Source organism: Lolium rigidum, chromosome 1 (genome assembly GCF_022539505.1).
Source record: "Lolium rigidum isolate FL_2022 chromosome 1, APGP_CSIRO_Lrig_0.1, whole genome shotgun sequence".
In the NCBI taxonomy this organism is placed as follows: domain Eukaryota; kingdom Viridiplantae; phylum Streptophyta; class Magnoliopsida; order Poales; family Poaceae; genus Lolium; species Lolium rigidum.
This window is the reverse complement of record NC_061508.1, coordinates 68,947,159-68,970,452: the sequence shown is the minus strand read 5'-3', so window position 1 is coordinate 68,970,452 and position 23,294 is coordinate 68,947,159. Positions and strand designations below refer to the sequence as shown.

General features: G+C 45.7%; 1 protein-coding gene across 1 annotated transcript; it reads right to left on the bottom strand.

Annotated features, from left to right (window-relative positions):
* Positions 1–17,348: 17,348 nt before the first annotated feature.
* On the bottom strand, positions 17,349–19,498 carry LOC124646818 (3-ketoacyl-CoA synthase 6-like; the record flags this gene model as incomplete). The annotated part of the gene is made up of 2 exons (XM_047186875.1): positions 18,041–19,498; positions 17,349–17,366 (listed from the first exon to the last, which is right to left on the bottom strand). Coding segments are annotated over exons 1-2 (1,476 nt in total), but the record flags the coding sequence as incomplete, so codon positions are not given.
* Positions 19,499–23,294: the final 3,796 nt, after the last annotated feature.

Below are 23,294 nucleotides of genomic sequence, written 5' to 3'. Positions count from 1 at the left end.
TGAAACTCTAAAGAAAGCCTTAACAACTACTCCTATAGTCGAACCTCCTGATTGGAATTTGCCTTTTGAAATTATGTGTGATGCTAGTGATTTTATCTGTAGGCGCTGTTCTTGGACAGCGGGTAGATAAAAAATTAAATGTTATTCATTATGCTAGTAAGACTCTTGATGCTGCTCAAAGAAATTATGCTACAACCGAAAAGGAATTGTTAGTCGTAGTCTTTGCTTGTGATAAGTTTAGACCCTATATTGTTGATTCGAAAGTTACAATTCATACCGATCATGCTGCAATTAGATACCTTATGACAAAGAAAGATGCTAAGCCAAGGCTTATTAGATGGGTACTTCGTTGCAAGAATTTGATTTACATATTATAGATAGGAAAGGTGCTCGATAATCCCGTTGTTGATAATTTGTCTAGATTGGAAAATATTGCTTATGATCCTGTTCCGTTAATGATAGTTTTCCAAATGAACAATTGGCTGTAATAAAGGTGAGCTCGCGAGAGAGCCCATGGTATGCGGATTATGCTAACTTTATTGTTTCGAAGTATTTGCCTCCAACCTTTTCAGCTCAAGAAAGGAGGAAATTCTTTTATGACTTGAGGCATTATTTTTGGGATGACCCACACTTATATAAAGAAGGAGTGGATGGTATTATGCGAAGATGTGTTCCTGAATATGAACAACAGGAGATATTGAATAAATGTCATGGAAGTGTTTATGGAGGACATCACGCTGGAGATCGAACCGCGCGAAGGTTCTACAATCAGGTTTTTATTGGCCAACACTCTTCAAAGATGCAAGGAAATTTATTTTATCTTGTGATGAATGTCAAAGAGTTGGTAATATCTCCGGACGCAATGAAATGCCTATGAATTATACTCTTGTTATTGAACCATTCGATTGTTGGGGATTCGACTTCATGGGTCCTTTCCCTTCTTCGCGACGGTAACACTCATATACTTGTCGCCGTTGATTATGTTACTAAATGGGTAGAAGCTATACCTACAAAAAGTGCCGATGGTGAGACCTCTATAAAAATGCTTGTAGATATTATATTTCCTAGATTTGGAGTACCTAGATATATTATGACCGATGGAGGTTCTCATTTTATTCATGGAGGTTTTAGAAAAACTCTTGCTAAGTATGGTATTAATCATAGAATTGCTTCGCTTATCACCCTCAAACTAGTGGTCAAGTAGAATTATCAAATAGAGAGATTAAAGCTATCTTAGGTAAGACTCGTTAATAAATCTAGAAAGAATTGGCCTAGCAAATTGAAAGAAGCACTATGGGCTTATAGAACTCGCTTATAAAAATCCTATGGGAATGTCACCTTATAAAATGGTTTATGGAAAAGCTTGTCATTTACCTCTAGAACTAGAGCACAAAGCTTATTGGGCTGTTAGAGAACTAAATAAAGACCCTAAATTAGCCGGTAATAAGAGGTTGTTGCAATTAAGTTCTCTAGATGAATGGAGAAATGAAGCTTATGAAAATGCTAAACTCTTTAAAGAAAAAGTTAAGAAGTGGCATGATAGAAGGATCATCAAAAGAGAATTTAATGTTGGAGATCAAGTTCTATTGTATCGGTCTCGTCTCAGATTCTTTGCGTGGAAATTACTCTCAAAGTGGGAAGGACCATATGTTGTTGAGGAGGTGTATCGTTCGGGAGCAATTAAAATTAGCTCTCTCCAAGGCAATGCCACACAAGTGGTGAATGGACAAAGACTCAAGCATTATATCTCGGGTGATTCTTATAATGTTGATGTTGATATTATTCAAGTGGAAACACCGGAGGCCTTCATCAAAGGACAAATTGACAGTCCGCCAGAACTGGACTTTGAATAGGTAACAGTATAGGTAATAAAAAGTCCGCGTTTACCTTTCCGAACATTATTTTTGCTGTTTTTAGGAAATATGAAAAATTACGGAATCGAAACGGAGTGGAAAAGACGCACGAGGGCGTGCCACCATAGGCCGGCGCGGGCCCCACCTTGGCCGCGCCGACCTATGGTCTGGCCGCCTCGTTGCCCCTTTCCGACTCGTTTTCGACCTGGAATCTTCCTTTTGTCGTAAAAATATTTTCTATATAATCCCCCGGACCCCTGGAGGTCCGTAATATCGTTTTCTCGTCGTGTTTTGTTTCGAGCTGTTTTCTGCCAGGATCTGCTTCGGATCTAGATCCATCATGTCTTCGTCGGGAACTCAGAAGGACAGTTTCTTTGAGGACGTCGTCAACCCGTACATGAACGAGCTGAAGATGCACCCCAAAGAGTTGCAGCTCGTGGATGGAGAATTGCAGATCAAAGATGTCCAGGGTCCTAAGGGAGAAGGGAGCTTGGAAGCCAGGATGGAGAAGCTGGAACAAGAGGTTTTCAACTACAAGAAGATGGCTGAGCGTGAAGTGGATATCTTTCACAAGATTGTGTCTGAACTCATTGATGGACACAAGAAGGAGACTGCAAAGCTCGTGGGATGATATCTTCTCACTTCACGACACCACCAACAAACTCCAAGCTCAACTCTATGATGTTCATAATCAAAACTCGTGAGTATGAAAACAGGTTTAAGCGCATAGGTCATGCTGCTAGTTTCGGGTTTCCGGAGACCAAGATGTCTTTTGTTGATGGAGGGCCTCTTCCATGGAAGTCCGATGACGACAAAGATTCACCACCATCACCTAAGGAGTAATTCATCATCGGTATTGGCATCCCCTTGGTTTGTTCCAAGCTTGGGGAGTGCCGCGGTATCACATCATTACCTTTATCTTTTACTATCAAGTAGTGTCATATCATGAGTAGGGAAGTTATTATATAGAATAGTATGCAATGTGGAAGTATCTCTCTTAGTTATCTATGTATCCATTGGTGTGAGTTATCGTTATGGAATATTAATGAGAAGTCTTATCATTTACTTTTTGCACACCTTATTTTAGTTTGCAATCTCCATTATATGATTACTCTTGATATGAGTATTGATATCACTTTGGGAGCATTAAGTAAATCTATTTGGTTTTGGCAAACTTAGCATTGGTCAATAGCAACAACACCCTGATGTTTAATTAGAAGAGAGAAATACACTTAGATACATTACTCTATTATCTCTATGCTTAGTATTCTGAGGTTAAAATTGCTTGTGCTTTTGAGAAAGATGCATGATTGTTTCTATCATATGTATATTTGTTTGTTTCCCTCAACCTTTATGCTTGCTATCAAACCTTGCTAGCCAAATACCTGTATCGAGAGGGAATGCTTCTCATACATCCATAACCTTAGACTAAACCTATGCCATTTGTGTCCACCATACCTACCTACTACATGGTATTTTCTGCCATTCCAAGTAAATACTTCATGTGCTACCTTTAAATAATTCAAACTATACTACTCCTTATTTGTGTCAATGTTTAATAGCTCATGAGGAAGTATGTGGTGTTTTATCTTTCAATCTTGTTGGGCAACTTTCACCAATGGACTAGCGGCACATCCGCTTATCCAATAACTTTGCAATAAGAGCCGGCAACGGGATTCCCAAGTCCCAAAGTAATTAATCAAAATAGACACTCCTCCATGGGTTGTGATTGTTGGACGGCACCCGAAGGATTCGGTTAGCCATGGCTTGAGAAAGCAAAGGTGGGGAGGAGTGTCAACATAATAAAACTAAAATAAAAAGGCACTCCTTCATGGTATGAGATTGTTGGCAGGCACCCGAGGATTCGGTTAGCCATGGTTTGTGAAAGAAAGGTTGGAAGGAGTGCCACCCAAAAATTAAATAAAATGGGAGCCGCTCTTTGAGAGTTTGTCTGGCAAGGGGGTTAGAGTGCCCGCTACCATTCGTTGACAACAACAAAACACCTCTTAAAATCTTACTTTTATTCTCTTTATATGATTTCAAAACTTGAAAAGCTCTAGCACATGATTTAATCCCTGCTTCCCTCTGCGAAGGGCCTATCTTTTACTTTTATGTTGAGTCAGTAAACCTATTCCCCTCTATCTCAAGCAAGCAATTGAGTTGTTGTGAACCAATCATTTATGCTATGATTCAGCTAATCATGTCTTTTATACTTTCTTGTTTAGTACCAATTTTATCTGAATGAATATGACTTTGAAGTTATCAATGATTATGAAGAGATTGTCATGCTTAAATATGAAGGCTCAGCTATAAATTCTAATATGAAAGCTTTGCTTAGAAGAACAATCCGTTAGTAGTTCTCTGACCAAGAACAAAGTTTGCCATCATCAATTATGATTTCTTATGCACCTTTACTTGTGATTTCTCTTTACTTATTTCGAGATGAGTTATATGAGGAAGTTGTTTACTAGAATGTCTTGTGCAAATGAATATGATGCTTCTTGTCCGTATTTTATTTATCGACTCTTCACTCCATAAACATGTGGTCTTGTTTATCGAGCTCGGCTTCGCTTGGGGACAAGCGAGGTCTAAGCTTGGGGGAGTTGATACGTCCAATTTGCATCACTATTTTGTATCATAATTTGCTGTTATTCATTGATATATTTCATATTGGGATACAATACTTATGTTATTTCATCTATTTTGCATGTTTCATCATTATTGGAGGATCAAGCACCGGAGCCAGGATTCTGCTGGAAAAAGCGCCGTCAGAACGCATTATTTCGGAAGATCAACTGTGGAAGGGAATTTCACGAAAATTCCTATTTTTCCAGATGACGGAGGGAGCCAAAAGAGGGAGCAGAGAGGAGCCACTGTGGGCCCGGACCACGGGGCGGCGCGGCCCAAGGCCTGGCCGCGCCACCCTCGTGCTCGGGGGCCCCACAGCCCCTTTCGCCTCCTTTTCTTCGCGTACTCCTTCGTCCCGAAAACCTAAGCCACGGAGGGATCCTCACGAAGGGTTACAGCCGCCTCTCGCGGGGCGGAGAACACCGAGAGAAAAGAGCTCTCCGGCGGGCAGGAATCCGCCGGGAAATTCCCTCCCGGAGGGGGAAATCGACGCCATCGCCATCGTCATCGAGCGGGACATCATCTCCATCATCATCATCATCATCTCCACCATCTACACCGCCATCACCACCGCTGCACCTCGTCATCGCTGTAGCAATTCGGGTTAAATCTTGATTGTTTGATAGGGGAAACTCTCCCGGTGTTATTCTATACTTGTTGTAGATGCTATTGAGTGAAACCATTGAACCAAGGTTTATGTTCAGATTGCTATTCATCATCATATCACCTCTGATTGTATTCCATATGATGTCTCGTGAGTAGTTCGTTTAGTTCTTGAGGACATGGGTGAAGTCTAAATGCTAGTAGTGAATTATGGTTGAGTAATATTCAATGTTATGATATTTAAGTTGTGGTGTCATTCTTCTAGTGGTGTCGTGTGAACGTCGACTACACGACACTTCACCATTTATGGGCCTAGGGGAGTGCATCTTGTATTCGGTTGCTAATTGCGGGGTTGCCGGAGTGACGTAAACCTAAGCCCCGTTAGTATATCGATGCAGGAGGGATCGCAGGATCTCGCAGTTTAAGGTCTGTGGTTAGATTTATCTTAATTACTTTCTTGTAGTTGCGGATGCTTGCAAGGGGTATAATCACAAGTATGTATTAGTCCTAGGAAGGGCGGTGCATTAGCATAGGTTCACCCACACAACACTTATCAAAACAATGAAGATTAATCAGCTGTATGTAGCGAAAGCACTAGACTAAAATCCCCGTGTGTCCTCAGGAACGTTTGGTCATTATAAGTAATCAAACCGGCTTGTCCTTTGTGCTAAAAGGATTGGGCCACTCGCTGCAATTATTTCTCTCGCATTTTATTTACTTGTACTTTATTTATCCGAAATATCAAAACCCCCTGAATACTTGTCTGTGAGCATTTACAGTGAATCCTTCATCGAAACTGCTGCCAACACCTTCTGCTCCTCGTTGGGATCGACATTCTTACTTATCGAAGATACTGCGATACACCCCCTATACTTGTGGGTCATCAGCAGGCAATAAAATGTGACATCTTAGAGAATCTATCCACTACCACAAATATAGAATCATGGCCTCTTTTAGTACGCGGAAAACCCAACACAAAATCCATACTAATATCCTCCCAGGGTGTAGTAGGTGCCGGTAAAGGAGTATACAAACCGTGAGGCTTCAGCTTGGACTTGGACTTGTTGCAAGTAATGCATCTCTTCACATATCTATCCACGTCCCGCCTCATCTTTGGCCAATAAAAGTGGTCAGCTAGCATGAGTAGCGTCTTCTCGCGCCCAAAGTGACCCATCAAACCTCCAAGCATGTGATTCCCGCAATAAGAGCAAACGCACGTACGATTCTCGGAACACATAGTTTGTTAGCTCTAAACAAGAACCCATCATGTATGTGATATTTTTCCCATGCTTTACCAAGAGCACATAAGCGATATGGTTCAGCAAAATCATGATCAGTGGCATACAAATCACATAGTATCTCTAAACCAGGAATTTTAACATCAAGTTGAGTTAATAGCATATTCTTCCTAGATAGAGCATCAGCAACAATATTATCTTTTCCCTTGTTATGTTTAATAATGTATGGAAAAGACTCAATGAACTCAACCCACTTAGCTAGACGCTTATGCAAAGTAGATTGAGCTTTCAGATACTTTAAAGCTTCATGATCAGAATGTATGATAAATTCTTTTGGCCACAAATAATGTTGCCAAACCTCAAGAACTCTAATTAAAGCATACAATTCTTTATCATATATAGGATAGTTCAACTTAGCACCGCATAGTTTTCGAAAAATATGCAATTGGGCGACCCTCTTGCATCAACACACCACCAATTCCAATACCACTAGCAGCACATTCAATCTCAAATTGCTTATTGAAATCAGGAAGTGCAAGCAACGGTGCAGAAGTTAACAATCGTTTCAGTTCATCAAATGCATGATCTTGGGCTGTGCCCCACTCAAAGACAACACCCTTTTTAGTCAAATCATTCAAAGGTGCAGCAATAGTACTAAAGTTGGGCACAAATCTTCTATAAAACCCAGCTAGACCATGAAAACTTCTAACTTGACTCACATTAATGGGAGTAGGCCAATTTTGAATAGCTTCAATTTTAGACTCATCTACTTCTACTCCATGCTTAGAGACAACATAACCCAGAAATACGACCTTATCTTTGCAAAATGTGCACTTCTCAAGATTACCATAGAGTTTATTATCACGCAACACTTGCAAAACATGTCGAATATGTATAGTATGATCAGATTCATTGCGGCTGTATATTAATATGTCATCAAAATACACAACCACAAATTTGCCAATAAAATCACGCAAAACATGGTTCATCAGTCTCATGAAAGTACTAGGTGCATTAGTTAACCCAAAAGGCATTACTAACCACTCATATAAACCAAATTTCGTTTTAAAGGCTGTTTTCCACTCATCCCCTTATTTCATCCTAATTTGATGATAACCACTACGCAAATCAATTTTAGAGAACACATCAGCACCACTCAATTCATCTAGCATATCCTCTAAACGGGGAATAGGATGACGATATCGAATAGTAATGTTGTTTATAGCTCTACAATCTACGCACATACGCCAAGTACCATCTTTCTTAGGAACTAGAATAACAGGAACAACACAAGGACTAAGGCTTATGCGGATATAACCTTTGTCGAGTAGCGCTTGTACTTGCTTCTGTATTTCCTTCGTTTCTTCGGGATTAGTGCGATATGGCGCCCTATTGGGCAGCGAAGCTCCGGGAATCAAGTCAATTTGATGCTCAATACCTCGCAATGGTGGTAGTCCTGCGGGTACCTCCTCCGGAAACACGTCGCTAAATTCCTGCAAAACATTAGAAACACCAAGAGGAAGAGGGGTCATGTCGTTAGAAACCAAAACCGTACCCCTGTACAAAAGCACAAGAGGCATGGCCGTAGGATCCTCACTAAATTCTCTCATGTCTTCTTTGGTGGCTAATGAGACTAAGGAATGCACTCGCTCACTTTTCGTTATATCACTGACGGTATTACAATTCTCTCGCCTATCTATGGATGCATCCTCCAAATTGACTTCAATCTTCTGACGAGACTCATTGACAATCTGTTGTGGTGACATAGGCTGTAAGTTAATTTTCTTGCCCTTGAACTCCAAGTGATATGTATTGGCGCGGCCATTGTGTTGCACAAAACGGTCATAGAGCCATGGCCGGCCCAACAGTAGATGGCACACCGTCATAGGGACCACATCAAAGTCAATGGAATCCTTATACGGTCCAATCTCAAAATCAACACGCACCATGTGGCTCACCTTCATCTCACCATTATTGCTCAACCACTGAATATAATATGGATGCGGGTGCGGTAGATACTTCAGTTTCAGCTTGGCACATAACTCTTTGCTTGCTAAATTGCGACAACTTCCGCCATCAATAATAACCTTGCAAGCTTTATGAGGACCAACAAGTGCCTTTGTTTGGAACAAATTGCAGCGCTGCGTAGATGCACTAGGCTGCACATTGAGAACACGCTGTGAAACAACTATAGTTTGAGCTTCTGAAGGATAAGCATCAAAACTATCGCTGTCATAATCATCATCTTCCGGAGCATCCGGATCAGCATCGTCTCCAGTTTCATATTCATTGTCCTCATTAATGATCATAACTTTGCGGTTAGGACAATCCTTCTTGAAGTGACCCTTGCCACCACATGTATGACAAAGCATATCACGGTTGCGCGCTGTAGACATACTAGAACCAGTTCCACTTGCTGCAGGGACGGGCTTCTTTGTGGTAGACACATTGGAGACCGGCTTGCTAGATGAAGAAGGAACATCCGTAGGACGCTTAGATGGCGCCGTGGAAAGTGGCGGCCTAGGCGTGTAGCGCCCTGCGCCTGTAGCACGACCCTTCTGTTGCGCTTCTTCAGCCAACTGTGACTCAGCTTCTCTTGCATGATGTAGCAACTCATTCAGTGTAGCATATTTGTGATGACGCACAATGCCTTTGATAGTAAATCTGAGTCCATTGAGAAAACGTTGTAGTGTCATCTCCAAAGACTCACGGACACGGGCACGCTGCATAACCATCTCCATCTCCATGTAATAAGCATCAACTGTCAACACACCTTGTTTCAATTGGGTCAACTTGTCAAACACAGAACACAAGTAATTGGTAGGAACAAAACGAGCTCTCATTGCTGCCTTCATAGCACGCCAAGTGATAATAGGCAGCTCACCATCTTCTTCTCGATTCTGAACAAGAGCATCCCACCAACGCAATGCGTAGCCATCAAATTCAGAGGAAGCAAGTTTGATCTTCCTATCTTCAGTATAGTCAGGATGTAAACGCCATAATCTCTCAATCTTCAACTCCCATGTAAGATATTCTTCAACATCAGTACCTCCTTCAAATCTGGGAATTGAGAACTTGGGCTTACCCAAACCATCGTCTTGTTGTTGAGGAACACGTTGGGCTCCGACGGGGGAAAAACCGCGATTGACGCCATGTGGAAGACCACGACCAACACCACGTCCCATGCCATGAGCAGCAGCGGCGTCCGCATTGTCACCTTGCACACTGCCATCGTCATCATGCGGCGGTTGTTGTGGTTGCACCATCGTACGTATCTCAGCAACAGCATTGGTCAACGCTTGTATAGATGCTTGAAGAGTCGTCACGGATGTTTGAACGGTATGAACCGCTGTAGTAGCCTGTTTGACCTTCAAGTGTACATCCTGAATTTCCTTGTCCAACACATCACTAGCACCTCGTATTTCACGTTGTAGATGATCACGAAGCCCTTCATATTCACGCCAAATAACTGGTGTATCGTCGGCCTTTTTCTGCATCACGTCAAACTCAGAAGAAGACATGATTAGTAGGTTAGTGCACTAAACAAAAATCTTTGGTGGTACTCTCACAACTCACTCAAAACTGATAAAAAAGGTAAATCTTACCGCTCCAAAGTGAATTAGTATTGCTTACCAACTTGGATTGACGGACTAGTGCACGGATGTAGCGAAGCGAATATCAAGGGTATAAGAACAATCACACGACTAAGCAGGATATATGTGGGGCTGTAGGTGGGCTACCTATTTGCACCAATAACAAGCTCTAGCGCTGACCGTAGACAACCAATGATACTCACACAAGGCGATAAATGGGGCAATGCAACTATATGGATGAAAGGTTGCAATGCACTCGAGAGACGCTAGCAAGGCTCAACGAGACAGGCACAAGATTGCTCAACTACGGATGCAGTAAAGAAAACTTAGGCCTTCACTTGAATTCAACTAGCACAACACTTTTCTTTTTGGATTTTCTTTTTGGAACACACGCAGCTATGTAGCTCTTTTTGCTTCTTTTCTATTTTCTCTTTTTTTTGATTTTTTTTTGACTCAACTTCTTGATAACACGGCCAACAAGATATGCAAAGCACCAAAACCCTAATGAGCAGCCTGTTGAGCGGTAAAACTAGTCTCTTCTGGGTAAGTTCCTAGTCACGTATATCGGAAGGCTGTGTCTATGGTTGGGAAAAAGCACACTGTACGCTATGTGGACTCGGAGTAACAAAAACTGACACTAGACGACAAAGTAACACAAGATGATAGAGTAAACTCAAACCCTAAAATACTAGATGAAAGATAAAGTTACGCAAAAACAACTACGAAAAGCAACTAAAACTCGAAATTAGTGCAAGCTATGGCGATGGCAAACCCTAACCCTAATATTTTTGGCTTTTTCTGTATAGGAAAACACTCACAACTCAACTATGGGGTGGATTGTGGATGGCTTACCGAGGAAAACTGGAAATCTGATACCAAGATGATAAGGGGTGGCCCGATCTTCTCAGTAAGCAACGGTGGTGATGATGATCACGGGGTGATGGCAGCGGAGAAACACGACGATGTAGTGGATGATAACTTGTATGACGCAACGAGATCTCTCGATTGGTCCCCGTCGCCGCATGCAACAGCTCTCAACCCCGCAAGATATTCGCAACTCCACACACTTGCGCACGTAGCCGCCGACCACGAAGCGGTAAGTTGCAACCGTCTAATTCCCAATGGAACAGCAGATCACACAAGACTTAAACAGGATCTACACAATATCCGAGCAATATGGTGTAGGGAATTCAATAGTTTTGCAGAGCAAACAACTAAGAACTAGGGTTTATCTTAAACATGGTCTAAAGCAACTTGTGGGGCGTCCCAGGGACTTATATAGGCGTCCGGGACGACCTCGAGTCCAAAAAGTACGAAAATAACCGACCCGAATAGATCCGGTCGAGACAGACTCGGACCGGTCCGGTCCGGAATCCGGTCGACCGGGCTGTGGACCGGCCGGTCCGGTCTGTGGTCCGGTCAACCGGTCGGCATCCGGAAATCTGCGAGGTTTCCGGTTTTCGTCCGGTACGAGGGGCTTCCTCCGGTTGGCGGCCGGTTAGCGACCGGTCGACCGGACCAGGAACCGGGCGGTCCGGTCTGGTGGCCGGTCTGACCGGGTTCTGGACCGGCCTGGACGTCGTCTTCTCCTCTCGCGCATGCCTCCCGCTCCTCCCTCGCGCGTCCATGAGATATCTTCATGTCCAGCTCCATGTCCAGCCTTCACGGCCATCTTGACGTCCGTCTTCATGTCCAGCTGCTCCTCTCCTCGTGCGATGCTCGTCTCCTCTTGATACCTGATGATACATAAGTAATAGGACTTAGGCAGTATAAAGTTCTCATCAATCAAAGTATCGTTTAGAAACAAGTTCACCTGTTGTTTAAGTAGCTTCGCACGAGCTCGTGTCATTGGTCCAATCCTGACTTCGTTGGACTTGAGCTTCACAGCAGGTTCATCTTCAGTTGGTAATGACGGAGGTAGTAGTGAGGTAGGGATGTCCTCATCACAAGGACTTAATGATGACATTGAAAAGGTCACCAAGAAGCTTGACACTACTAATGAGACCGTCAATACAATCCAAGTACAAGTGACGGATATACATCGCTCTCTTCAAGCGTTGCAGTTAGCTATTGATAACCTGACCCAACAGCAACAACAACATGAAGATGGAAATAGTGTTCATGGCGATTTTGAAGAACAACCCGCTGCTAATGTTGTTTGTCGCGGCGCTAGACGTGGTGCTCGTGGTCGTGGTTTTGTCGAACTCGGAGCCCGACGTGTTCCTCCACAGCCGCAAGACGATGGTTTGGGTAAGCCAAAATTCTCAATACCCAGATTTGAAGGAGGTCCTGATGTTGAAGAATACCTCACATGGGAGATGAAAATTGAGAAGTTGTGGTGCTTACATGTCTATACTGAAGATAGGAAGATTAAAATGCTTCCTCGGAATTTGATGGCTATGAATTGCGTTGGTGGGATGGAGTTACACGTGCTCGTCAAGAGGATGGAGAAATGTCTGTTCTTACATGGCATGAGATGAAGGCAATTATGCAAGATCTTTTTGTTCCCACTAATTATTGGCGATCTATATTTGATAAGTTGACCCTCTTGAGACAATGTGTTCTGACGGTTGATGCTTATTTCATGGAGATGGAGATGCTTATGCAGCGTGGCCGTGTCCGTGAGTCACTTCAGATGGTAATGCAACGTTTTCTACATGGTTTGAAGTATAATATCAAGGGCATTGTTCGTCATCGCCGTTACACCAATATGAATGAGTTGCTACATCATGCACGAGAAGCTGAAGCACAGTTGGCAGAAGAAGCGCAAATCAAATGTCGTGCTACAGGAGCTGGGCGTTTTTCATCTAGGGCGTCAACCTCTATGGCGTCGGCGCCATCTATGCGTCCCGCACCTTTTCCTACTTCGTCTAGCAAGCCGGTCTCCAATGTGTCCAACAAAAAGAAGTCTGAACCTGCTGCAAGTGGAAGTGGTTCTAGCATGTCTACGGCGCGCAATCATGATATGCTTTGTCATACATGTGGTGGCAAGGATCACTTCAAGAGAGATTGTCCTAACCGCAAGGTGATGATTATTAATGAGGACAATGAGTATGAGACGGGAGATGATGTTGATCCGGATGCTCCAGAAGATGATGATTATGACAGTGATGGTGAAGATGCTTTTCCGTCTTAAGCTCGCACTATTGTTGTTTCACAGCGTTCTCTTAATGTGCAACCAAGTGCATCTACTCAGCGCTGCAATTTGTTCCAAACAAAGGCACTAGTTGGTCCCGATAAAGCTTGCAAGGTCATTATTGATGGCGGAAGTTGTTGCAATCTAGCAAGCAAGGAGTTATGTGCCAAGCTGAAGTTGAAGTATCTACTGCACCCGCATCCATATTATGTTCAGTGGTTGAGCGACAATGGTGAGATGAAGGTAAACCACATGGTGCGTGTTGATTCTGAGATTGGACCGTATAAGGATTCCATTGATTTTGATGTGGTTCCTATGACGGTGTGTCACCTACTATTGGGTCGGCCATGGCTCTATGACCGTTCTGTGCAACACAATGGCTGCGCCAATACATATCATTTGGAGTTTAAGGGCAATAAAATTAACTTGCAGCCTGTGTCACCACAACAAATCGTCAATGAATCTCGTCAAAAAGTTGAAGTGAACTTGGAGGATGCATCCATAGATAAGCAAGAGAATTGTAATGCCGTGAGTGATATAACGAAAAGATATGAGAGAATTTAGTGAGGATCCTACAGCCATGCCTCTTGTGCTCATGTAAAAGGATGATGTTTTGGTTTCTAACGATATGACCCCTATTTCTCTTGGTGTTTCTCATGTTTTGCAGGAATTCAGCGATGTGTTTCCGGAGGAGGTGCCCGTAGGATTGCCACCATTGCGTGGTATTGAACATCAAATTGATTTGATCTTCGGCGCCTCGCTAACCAATAGGGCGCCATACAGGACGAACCCCGAAGAGACGAAGGAAATACGGAAACGAGTGCAAGCGCTACTTGACAAAGGTTATATTCGCATAAGTCTAAGTCCTTGTGTTGTTCCTATTATTTTAGTTCCTAAGAAAGATGGTACATGGCGCATGTGTGTTGGCTGTAGAGCGATAAACAACATTACTATTTGATATCGTCTTCCTATTCCCCGTTTAGAGGATATGCTAGATGAATTGAGTGGTGCTGTTGTTTTCTCTAAAATTGATTTGTGTAGTGGTTATCATCAAATTAGGATGAAAGAGGGGGATGAATGGAAAACAACCTTTAAAACAAAATTTGGTTTATATGAGTGGTTAGTAATGCCTTTTGGTTTAACTAATGCACCTAGTACTTTCATGAGACTGATGAACCATGTTTTGCGTGATTTTATTGGCAAGTTTGTGTTTGTGTACTTTGATGAGATATTAATTTACAGCCGCAATGAATCTGATCATACTATGCATATTCGACATATTTTGCAAGTGTTGCGTGATAATAAACTCTATGGTAATCTTGAAAAGTGCACATTTTGCAAAGACAAGGTCATATTTCTGGGTTATGTTGTCTCTAAGCAAGGATTAGAGGTAGATTCATCTAAGATTGAAGCAATTCAAAATTGGCCTACTCCCATGAATGTGAGTCAAGTAAGAAGTTTTCATGGTCTTGCTGGGTTTTATAGAAGATTTGTGCCCAATTTTAGTACTATTGCTGCACCTTTGAATGAATTGACTAAAAAGGGTGTTGTATTTGCGTGGGGCGCAGCCCAAGATCATGCATTTGATGAGCTAAAACATATGTTAACTTCTGCACCGTTGCTTGCACTTCCTGATTTCAATAAGCAATTTGAGATTGAATGTGATGCTAGTGGTATTGGAATTGGTGGTGTGTTGATGCAAGATAGTCGCCCAATTGCATATTTTTCTAAAAAACTTTCTGGTGCTAGGTTGAACTATCCTATATATGATAAAGAATTGTATGCTTTAATTAGAGTTCTTGAGGTTTGGCAACATTATTTGTGGCTCAAAGAATTTATCATACATTCTGATCATGAAGATTTGAAAGATCTGAAAGCTCAATCTAACTTGCATAGGAGTCTTGCTAAGTTGGTTGAGTTCATTGAATCTTTTCCATACATTATTAAGCATAAGGAGGGAAAAGATAATGTTGTTGCTGATTCTTTATCTAGGAAAAATATGCTATTAACTCAACTTGATGTTAAAATTCCTAGATTAGAAGTACTATGTGATTTGTATGCCACTAACCATGATTTTGTTGAACCATATCGCTTGTATGCTATTGGTAAAGCATGGGAAAAAAATCACATGCATGATGGGTTCTTGTTTTGAGCTAACAAACTATGTGTTCCAGAACCGTCTTTGTGTTTGCTCTTATTGCAGGAATCACATGCTGGAGGTTTGATGGGTCACTTTGGGCGTGAGAAGACGCTACTCATGCTCGCTGATCATTTTATTGGCCAAAGATGAGGCGGGATGTGGACAGATATGTGAAGAGATGCATTACTTGCAACAAGTCCAAGTCCAAGCTGAAGCCTCGCGGTTTGTATACTCCTTTACCGGCACCTACTACACCATGGGAAGATATTATTATGGATTTTGTGTTGGGTTTCCCATGTACCAAGAGAGTCCATGATTCTATATTTTTGGTAGTGGATTGATTTTCTAAGATGCCACACTTTATTGCCTGCCACAAGAGCGACGATGCGTCGCATATTGCTAACCTGTTTTTCAGGGAGATTATACGTTTACATGGACTCCCGATGACTATTATTTCTGATCGTGACGTGAAGTTCATGAGGTACTTCTGGAAGACACTTTGGGGAAAGTTGGGGACGAAGGTACTTTTCAGCACTACTTGTCATCCCCAAACCGATGGTCAAACTGAGGTGGTGAATAGAACCTTGTCACAACTGTTGAGATCCATGATTTAAAAAAACTTGAAGGAGTGGGAAGATTGTTTGCCGCATGTAGAGTTTGCTTACAACAGGGCGGTACATTCTACCACAGAGCTGTGTCCGTTTGAGGTGGTGTATGGTTTCAAACCCATTACTCCACTTGACTTGTTGCCTCTACCCATACATGAGAGAATCAATATGGAGGCATCAAAGAGGGCGGATTTTGTACGAAAGATACATGAGAAGACTAAAGAGCTGATTGAGAAGGAAGGCAAGAACAATGCTTCAAGGGTGAACAAGAAGCGCAAGGAGATGTTGTTCAAGCCTGGTGATATGGTCTGGGTACATTTTCGCAAGGATAGGTTCCCGAAGCTACGGAAGTCCAAGTTGCTTCCTCGTGGTGGTGGTCCTTACAAAGTGCTTGCCAAGATCAATGATAATGCATACTCTATAGATCTTCCAACTGATGAGTTTGGTGTCAGTAATTATTTTAATGTTGTTAATTTGACACCATATGACGGAGAAGACCTTGGAGCGTCGAGGTCGACACCTTTTGAAGGGGGAGATGATGAGGACATCCCTACCGAACCACTATCTCCATCATTGCAAGATGAAGAAGATGCTGATGTGAAGCTCAAGTCCAATGAAGTCAGAATTGGACCTATGACAAGAGCTCGTGCGAAGCTACTAAAACAACAGGTGGACTTATTCTTACACGATATTTTGATTGATGAGAATTTTATACTACCTAAATACTTTGACTTGTGTATGATCAGGTACGAGGATAAAGGAGGCATCGCACGAGGAGGAGGAGGAGAACAGCTGGACATGAAGACACCCCATTGACGCACGAGGGAGGTGAGGGAGGCATGCGCGAAGGAGGGAGAAGTCCAGGTCGGCGCCACGCCCGGCGCAACCGGCCGCCACGCTGGCCGGTCCGGCCCCACGCCCGGTCCAATCGGCTCCCACGCCGGATGAGCCCGGCGCCTGCCGGCTCCTGCGCCGGTGCCAACCGGATGGATATAGTGAGAGCCCCGCCCTTGGCCCGGTCATAGCCCGGTCCCTGGCCCGATCCAAATCGGACCGCCCGGTCCCTGGCCCGGTCGACCGACCCCCAGGCCGGCCGTGTCCGAGTCAATCTCGACCAGATCTCGATCTGGGTCGGTTATTATTGTTATTTTTCGACTTCTGGTCGTCCTGAACCCCTATATAAGTGCCCAGGACGCCCCCATAATAGGTTTAGACCACGTTTATGATAAACCCTAGTTCATAATTGATTGATTTGCAACTCTATTGAATCTATACACCAATTCGCATCGATCTGGTGTTTTGCTACTGAAAGTTTTGTGTGATCTGCTGTTCCATTGGGAATTAGATGGTTGCAATCTACCGCTTCGTGGTCGGCGGCTACGTGCGCAAGTGTGTGGAGTTGCGAATATCTTGCAGGGTTGAGAGTTGTTGCATTGGGGATAGGAATCAATCGAGAGACTTCGTCGGCATCATACAAGTTATCTCCACCTCCTCATTGTGTTATCTCCACTGTGTTCATCGTGTGTTCATCACTACCACCGTGCTTACTGAGAAGATCGGGCAACCCCTTATCACCCACCATGGACCGGAAGGGTGATTTGGCCGCCCATGGGCCCCTCCCAACGCCCCGTTGGCCTTCTTCTTCTTAGCGTTCTTCTCTAGGATAAAATCTTGATGTGTTTCATTGATTTTAATTCATCAATTTCCTGAAAAAGACAAATAGATTTTGCTAAAAATAGCATCAGTTAGGAGTGTTTTATTCCGAAGTTGGTTAGATTCCGAACAAAACTACAAGCGAAGTAATTGAAAAAATAGATACATTTTGGATATATCTGCTCCTCCAAGTTTAGCTCAAGCGGCAGTGAAGTGATAAAGGACTTTAACAAGAACATTTTTGCTTTAACCAAGCATGAAAATGTAATAACATCAAGTGATTGCAACATGTCATCTCCAATGAACAGAGAAATGATAATAGAACAACAACTTATCAATGTTATAGAGGTTATACAAGTCACCAGAGGGGAGCTGTCTGCGATAAAACGCTGGTTAACTCAATAACTCACCATATAAAACTGCGTAAATATGCCAGTATCACTGAAGTTCAGATGTCTGTGTGCGACAAAACGCTGGTTAACTCACTTCAAATCACATCCCAAATCATGCCCTGCATCGGTGCACACAGAAAAATCAGGAGCAGAGCAACTCACAAACCACCACAAATCGCCCTCATTGCACCGTGGCCACCGGGTAACGATGCATGCAGCCGTCCCACGGTCCGCTGACCGAAGGAGCCGGCGGCCGGAGGCACACCCACACGGCGCTGTTGCACTTGAACCCTGACCCAAACCCGATCATCCACACGCGGTCTCCCTTGCGCACGCGGCACTTGGCCTCCAGGTACGCCAGCTCGTACCACACCGAGCTGCTCGACGTGTTGCCGAACCTGTGCAGCGCCATGCGCGACGGCTCCACCAGCTCGTCCGACAGCCCGAGGCCCCGCTGCAGCTCGTCGATCACCGCGCGCCCGCCGGCGTGGATGCAGAAGTGCTCGAACGCCGTGCGGAAGTCGGGGATGTACGGCTTGACGCCCTGGCTGTTGAACACCCGGCGCGCGACGAAGGAGAGCGCGTACGCCAGGATCTCCGACGCCGGGAGCACCAGGGGCCCCAGCGTGGCCATGTGCGCCGTCAGCGTGTCGCCGGCCACGGACATCACCTCCTTGGACAGCGCGATGCCGCGCTCCCCCGCCGCGTCGTCCTCCTGCTGCACGCACCCGTAGGCGCGGCCGTCGCGCCCCGCGTGCGTGCGCACCACCCGGGCCAGGCGGTACCGCGCGTGGGCGCGGGACGTGGACAGCAGCGCCGCCGACGCGCCCATCCGGAACAGGCAGTTCTGCAGCAGCATCGCGCGCTCGTCCCCGGAGTAGTAGTCGGAGGTGAGGATCTCCGTGGACACCACCAGCGCGTACGCCGCGTCGTCTCCTCCGCGCTGCAGGAGGATGTTCTGCGCGAGGCCGACGCCGGTGATCCCGGCGCTGCACCCCATCCCGGAGAGGTTGAAGCACCGGACGTCGCTGCGGAGCCCGTACCTGTGCACCACCATGTCGGCCATGCACGGCGTCGTGGAGAACAGGGTGCAGTTCACCACCACCACCCCGATGTCCTGAGTACGGACGCCGGTCTTGGCGAGGACGGCGTCGACCGCGGAGAAGATGCCCCGCTGGGCCTCGGCGCGGGCGGCATTCAGCGTCTTCTCCGGAGGGATGAGGTGGAGGGCCGGCGGGAGGCACGTCTCCTCGCCGAAGCCGGAGCGCTCGATGAGGCGGGACTGGAAGCCGACGCTCTTGGCGTCGAAGCACGGCGCGAGCTCGGCGTGCTCGACGTACTTGGCGAGCGGCACGCGGAGGGAAGCCGGCGGACGGAAGCACGCGTAGTCCACCAGGTACACTGGGCGCTGGCGCAGCCTTCTTGATGTGATGTAGAGGAGTAGTGCGACAATGGCAGCGAGCAGAGTGAGGCGGCTGGCGTAGAGAAGCAGGGTTTGGTGGTGGGTGGTGGTGACAGTGAAGGAGGAGAGCCACGCAGTGACGCGCAGTGCGGCTGTGGCCGAGAAAGGGAAAGCGGCGAGGGTGATCCGGCGGCTGGCGACAAAGCTGTACGCCGGCGCGAGGAGGCTGAACGGGAGTGACGAAGTCGCCATCGTCGAGGAGTCCTAGGTGCGGCGGGATTGTGACGCTGTTTCTTAGTTGGAGACTAGCCGGAGCTGACGAATTTATATACTGAGCCCGTACCCGAATCGCTCCCAAAACCGATTTGGACGCTCCGGACAAAAAAAAAAAAAGCATCCAGTCGCGTTTTCCAAAGCTGATTTTTATCCGGCGCGGTCCGATACGGTGTCCGGCGTCCCGATCCCGTCCCCATCCCACAGGGGACGCACCGGGGACGCCGGACACACCAAAAAGCGAGGCGGGGAGTGGCGGGGCCGACCCGTCAGTGGCACAATAAATTTTAACCTAACCGTCGCTTACCTCGCGACGGAAGTTATTGGCGCGCAGCGACGGTGCAGTTCCCGCAGAGGCGCCGCGATGTGTCTCGTCGCGCCTAGCTCTGCGTGCCGGCATTAATGAGCGCCACCGCTCCCCCGCCTCCCTCCGGCCTATAAAAAGGGTCGTCTCTCATCGTCCCTCTCACACACAAACCCTAGCGCCTCTCTCCCCAACCCTAGCCACCACCATCTCAACAAGAGTCGACACCATGGCTGGGAGAGGCGGAGGCCGAGCTCGCGGTCGTGGTCGTGACCGCGGCAGAGTTGCACGCTCGCTGTCGCCTGCCACGCCGTTGTCTTCATCGTCGGAGATAGACGTGGAGGGCCCCGTGTTGTTCGAGTTCGTCCTCGTCCTCAAGGGCGACCCACGCGGCATCCAGAGGCTGCCTGACTCCTTCGCCGTCTACGTCTCCGGTGACGACCGCCCGGGCATGCTGCATCTGCGGGAGGCTTCGTGCGGCTTCTACCGGTGGATCGTCGACGTGATCTACGACGCGCGCGGCAAGATATACCTCCACATCGGCTGGGAGAAGTTTGCGCGCCACCACAGCCTCGAAGCCGGCTTCATCCTCCTGTTCTCCTAGTTTGGCGACAGGGACATGAGCGTCAAGGTCTTCGACGAGACACGCTGGGACTACCACGGCGACAACACCGACGAGGAGGACGACTGATGAAGAGTGTTGTTTCTTCGCAGCGAATACGTGCACGGAGGTTTCTGTTTGTTCTCCCTCGCAAGAACCAACAGGGGCACCGTCACCAGCTGGATTTTCTAGATTAGGTTTAGTTTAAATTTAGTCGAATTTTGTTTAAATCTATGTAATATATGTCAAGTTTGGATGAATCTAATCGAATCTCGCTCAAGTTTAAAATTTTCGAAATTTTGTTTGGGGGACGCGACTGGGAGCGACGTCCCCAAACGCGACACGAACGAAACATGTCCCCCAAACGCTCAATCCGGCGCGCTTTGAGGGACGGTTTGGTGGACGCGACCGGAGATGCTCACGCGTTGGGTCTTGATTTTGTTCCGCCAGTATTTGTCAAAAATATAAGTGGCATGCTGAAATATTAGCATGTTTCTATATTAATGTTGATAGAAATTAGTTATATACAAAATTATTAGTTGGTATTTCTTCTGACTTTGTGATGAACGTTGTGTAGTGGATTAGAAACGCCAAATGGACCAACACCACTAGTAACTAGCATTTCTTGTGATTTCGATGATAAACATAATGATTTAGATTATAGTAGTAATATTCTTAGAAGCTTGTTTTTTCATAAAGGATATGACATCGTGCCAAGTTTGATGAGTGGGAGAACTATCTTTCGATGGGCTCATGATTTAGTGTCCATCACATCGAAGGTTCAGGAATTCAATGGTATAGCAAACTATTCATTTTCGTACATTTGTATCACTTTAGGGTCAAGTTCTTTCTATGGTTGGCCTGTCAGGACCATTGTTGGACAGCAGATCGACTTGCTCGACGCGGATTGCAGCATCCTCCCAGATGTGTCCTCTGCGACCAGGAGATGGAGACTATGGAGCACATCCTAGTCGGATGCCCCTACTCTCGGATCACCTGGCATGAGGTACTGTCCTGGATTCGATCGCCGGCGGCAATTCCGGCTGAGGGGGTTTTGTTCGTTGATTGGTGGGATATAACCGTCCGAGCTTCCCCAAAGACGGCCCGTAAGGGCATCTCCTTGGCGATCATGCTCACGGCTTGGTGGCTATGGTAGCGGCACAACGCTATCATCTTCGATGGCGCGCGGCCCGACCTTCACGGCTTGGTCAACACGATAAAGGCGGATGCCAAATCGTGGGCAACAGCGGGGGCTTCAGGGCTTGCGGCACTGCTCCCCACAGCTTAGTGTGTAGTGTGTCTCGTTGTACTCAGGTGTGGCCTCTCTAGGCTTGTATCAAACTCTCTCTATCAAGAAATGGAAACGCAAGCTTTTGTGTTTTCTCGAAAAATACATTTGTATCATTTTCTTTTTCTTGTAGTGCTTTGTCTATTTATTTAATGTGTGACTATGCTGCAGAGTCTGTCCCATTCAACTTAAAGTTGGATTTCAATGAAATAACATGAGCCATTGTGCAATTCCAGCGCGTGGGTGAACATACAACATTAACGTGCAGAAAAGTTAAACAAGGACGTGTTTGGGAGGCGTCGGGTGGAATCGGTTCATTACACATAACCATCTCATCGGAGGAGAAATGTTATGCTTTTCACTGGAGGAGGAGATCGCAGGATAAATGTTGTATTTTTCTATAGTGTTGGCGAGGAGGATGAGGAAGGCGAGGGAAGAAAGAAAGACGAGGAAGAAGACCCCTTCGAATCTACCACTGTCACCCAAAGATGTAACCTTGCCGAGAGTGAGGAAGAACACTCTCACAGATCTTAATTACCTACCACTAATACCTTCGCCGGGGTGCTATTTGTGGTGCGCTTTACTAGGACGAATGTTGGCAGATACACTATGGTACGTTCTTTTAAGTTACATATATTTCTTCCTTTTTTTTGTTTCCAACTTCGTAGGAAAATGGTTTGAATTCGAGTTACCTTTTTTGTTTGGTTGGAGTACACGTTTGAGCAAGTTGTAGGGTCAACACCATCCCGTGCAAGAAGGAGGCATATGGCCGCCTCTCCTTCACCAGTGAGGCAGTGGCGGAGCTTGGGCCAAATTTGGGGGGGGGGCTGAGAGGGGCAAAATTACACGATTTTGGGCCAATCTGTGGGGTGGGGGGGCACATGGGCTGAGAGGGGCAAAATTACACGATTTTGGGCCAATCTGTGGTTGGGGGGGGGGGGGCAAATGGTGATCCGTACAGTTTCTTCAGGAATTGTTCATGGGCAGGGGGGCGGCCCCCCTGACTTGGTTGTAGCTCCGCCAGTGCAGTGAGGGGTGGAAAGAACTTCATCCGGAGCATAGATCTACAACTTCGGAAGGCAAGGATCATCACTTCCAAGACTACTGCGTGCAAGAACCTGCACATGATGTTTGTCATCGACATTCTTAATGATTTGGCGGGAGCGATACTCTTCTTTCTTTATTGAGATTGTTAATGCTGAATTTCGGCCAAGATTCGCTATAACTTTTTGGCTGCCAAATATGAAACGGTGGCATGCTACACTAAGAGTAGTTATGCTAGTAGTGGTGGTGACATACTATCGCTTAACATGCCACCAGTACTTTTTTTAAGATGGTGGCGTGGGGCAGGCACGTCACCTTACCAGTGGCGATACACTGGTTAATGTGACACTACATGTCACTTAACACTGATTCTGACTTACCACCAACAGGCTATTCTGCACTAGTGTAATTCAAACGAAATTTCCAATAATAAAATCTCACATTTGCTTGATATAATTTTCCAAAAGAACAGTTCATGTCCGCGTTTTGATTTTGATCGTACACTTGTTGTGCAGGGTTGGCAACTTGACTCGACCTA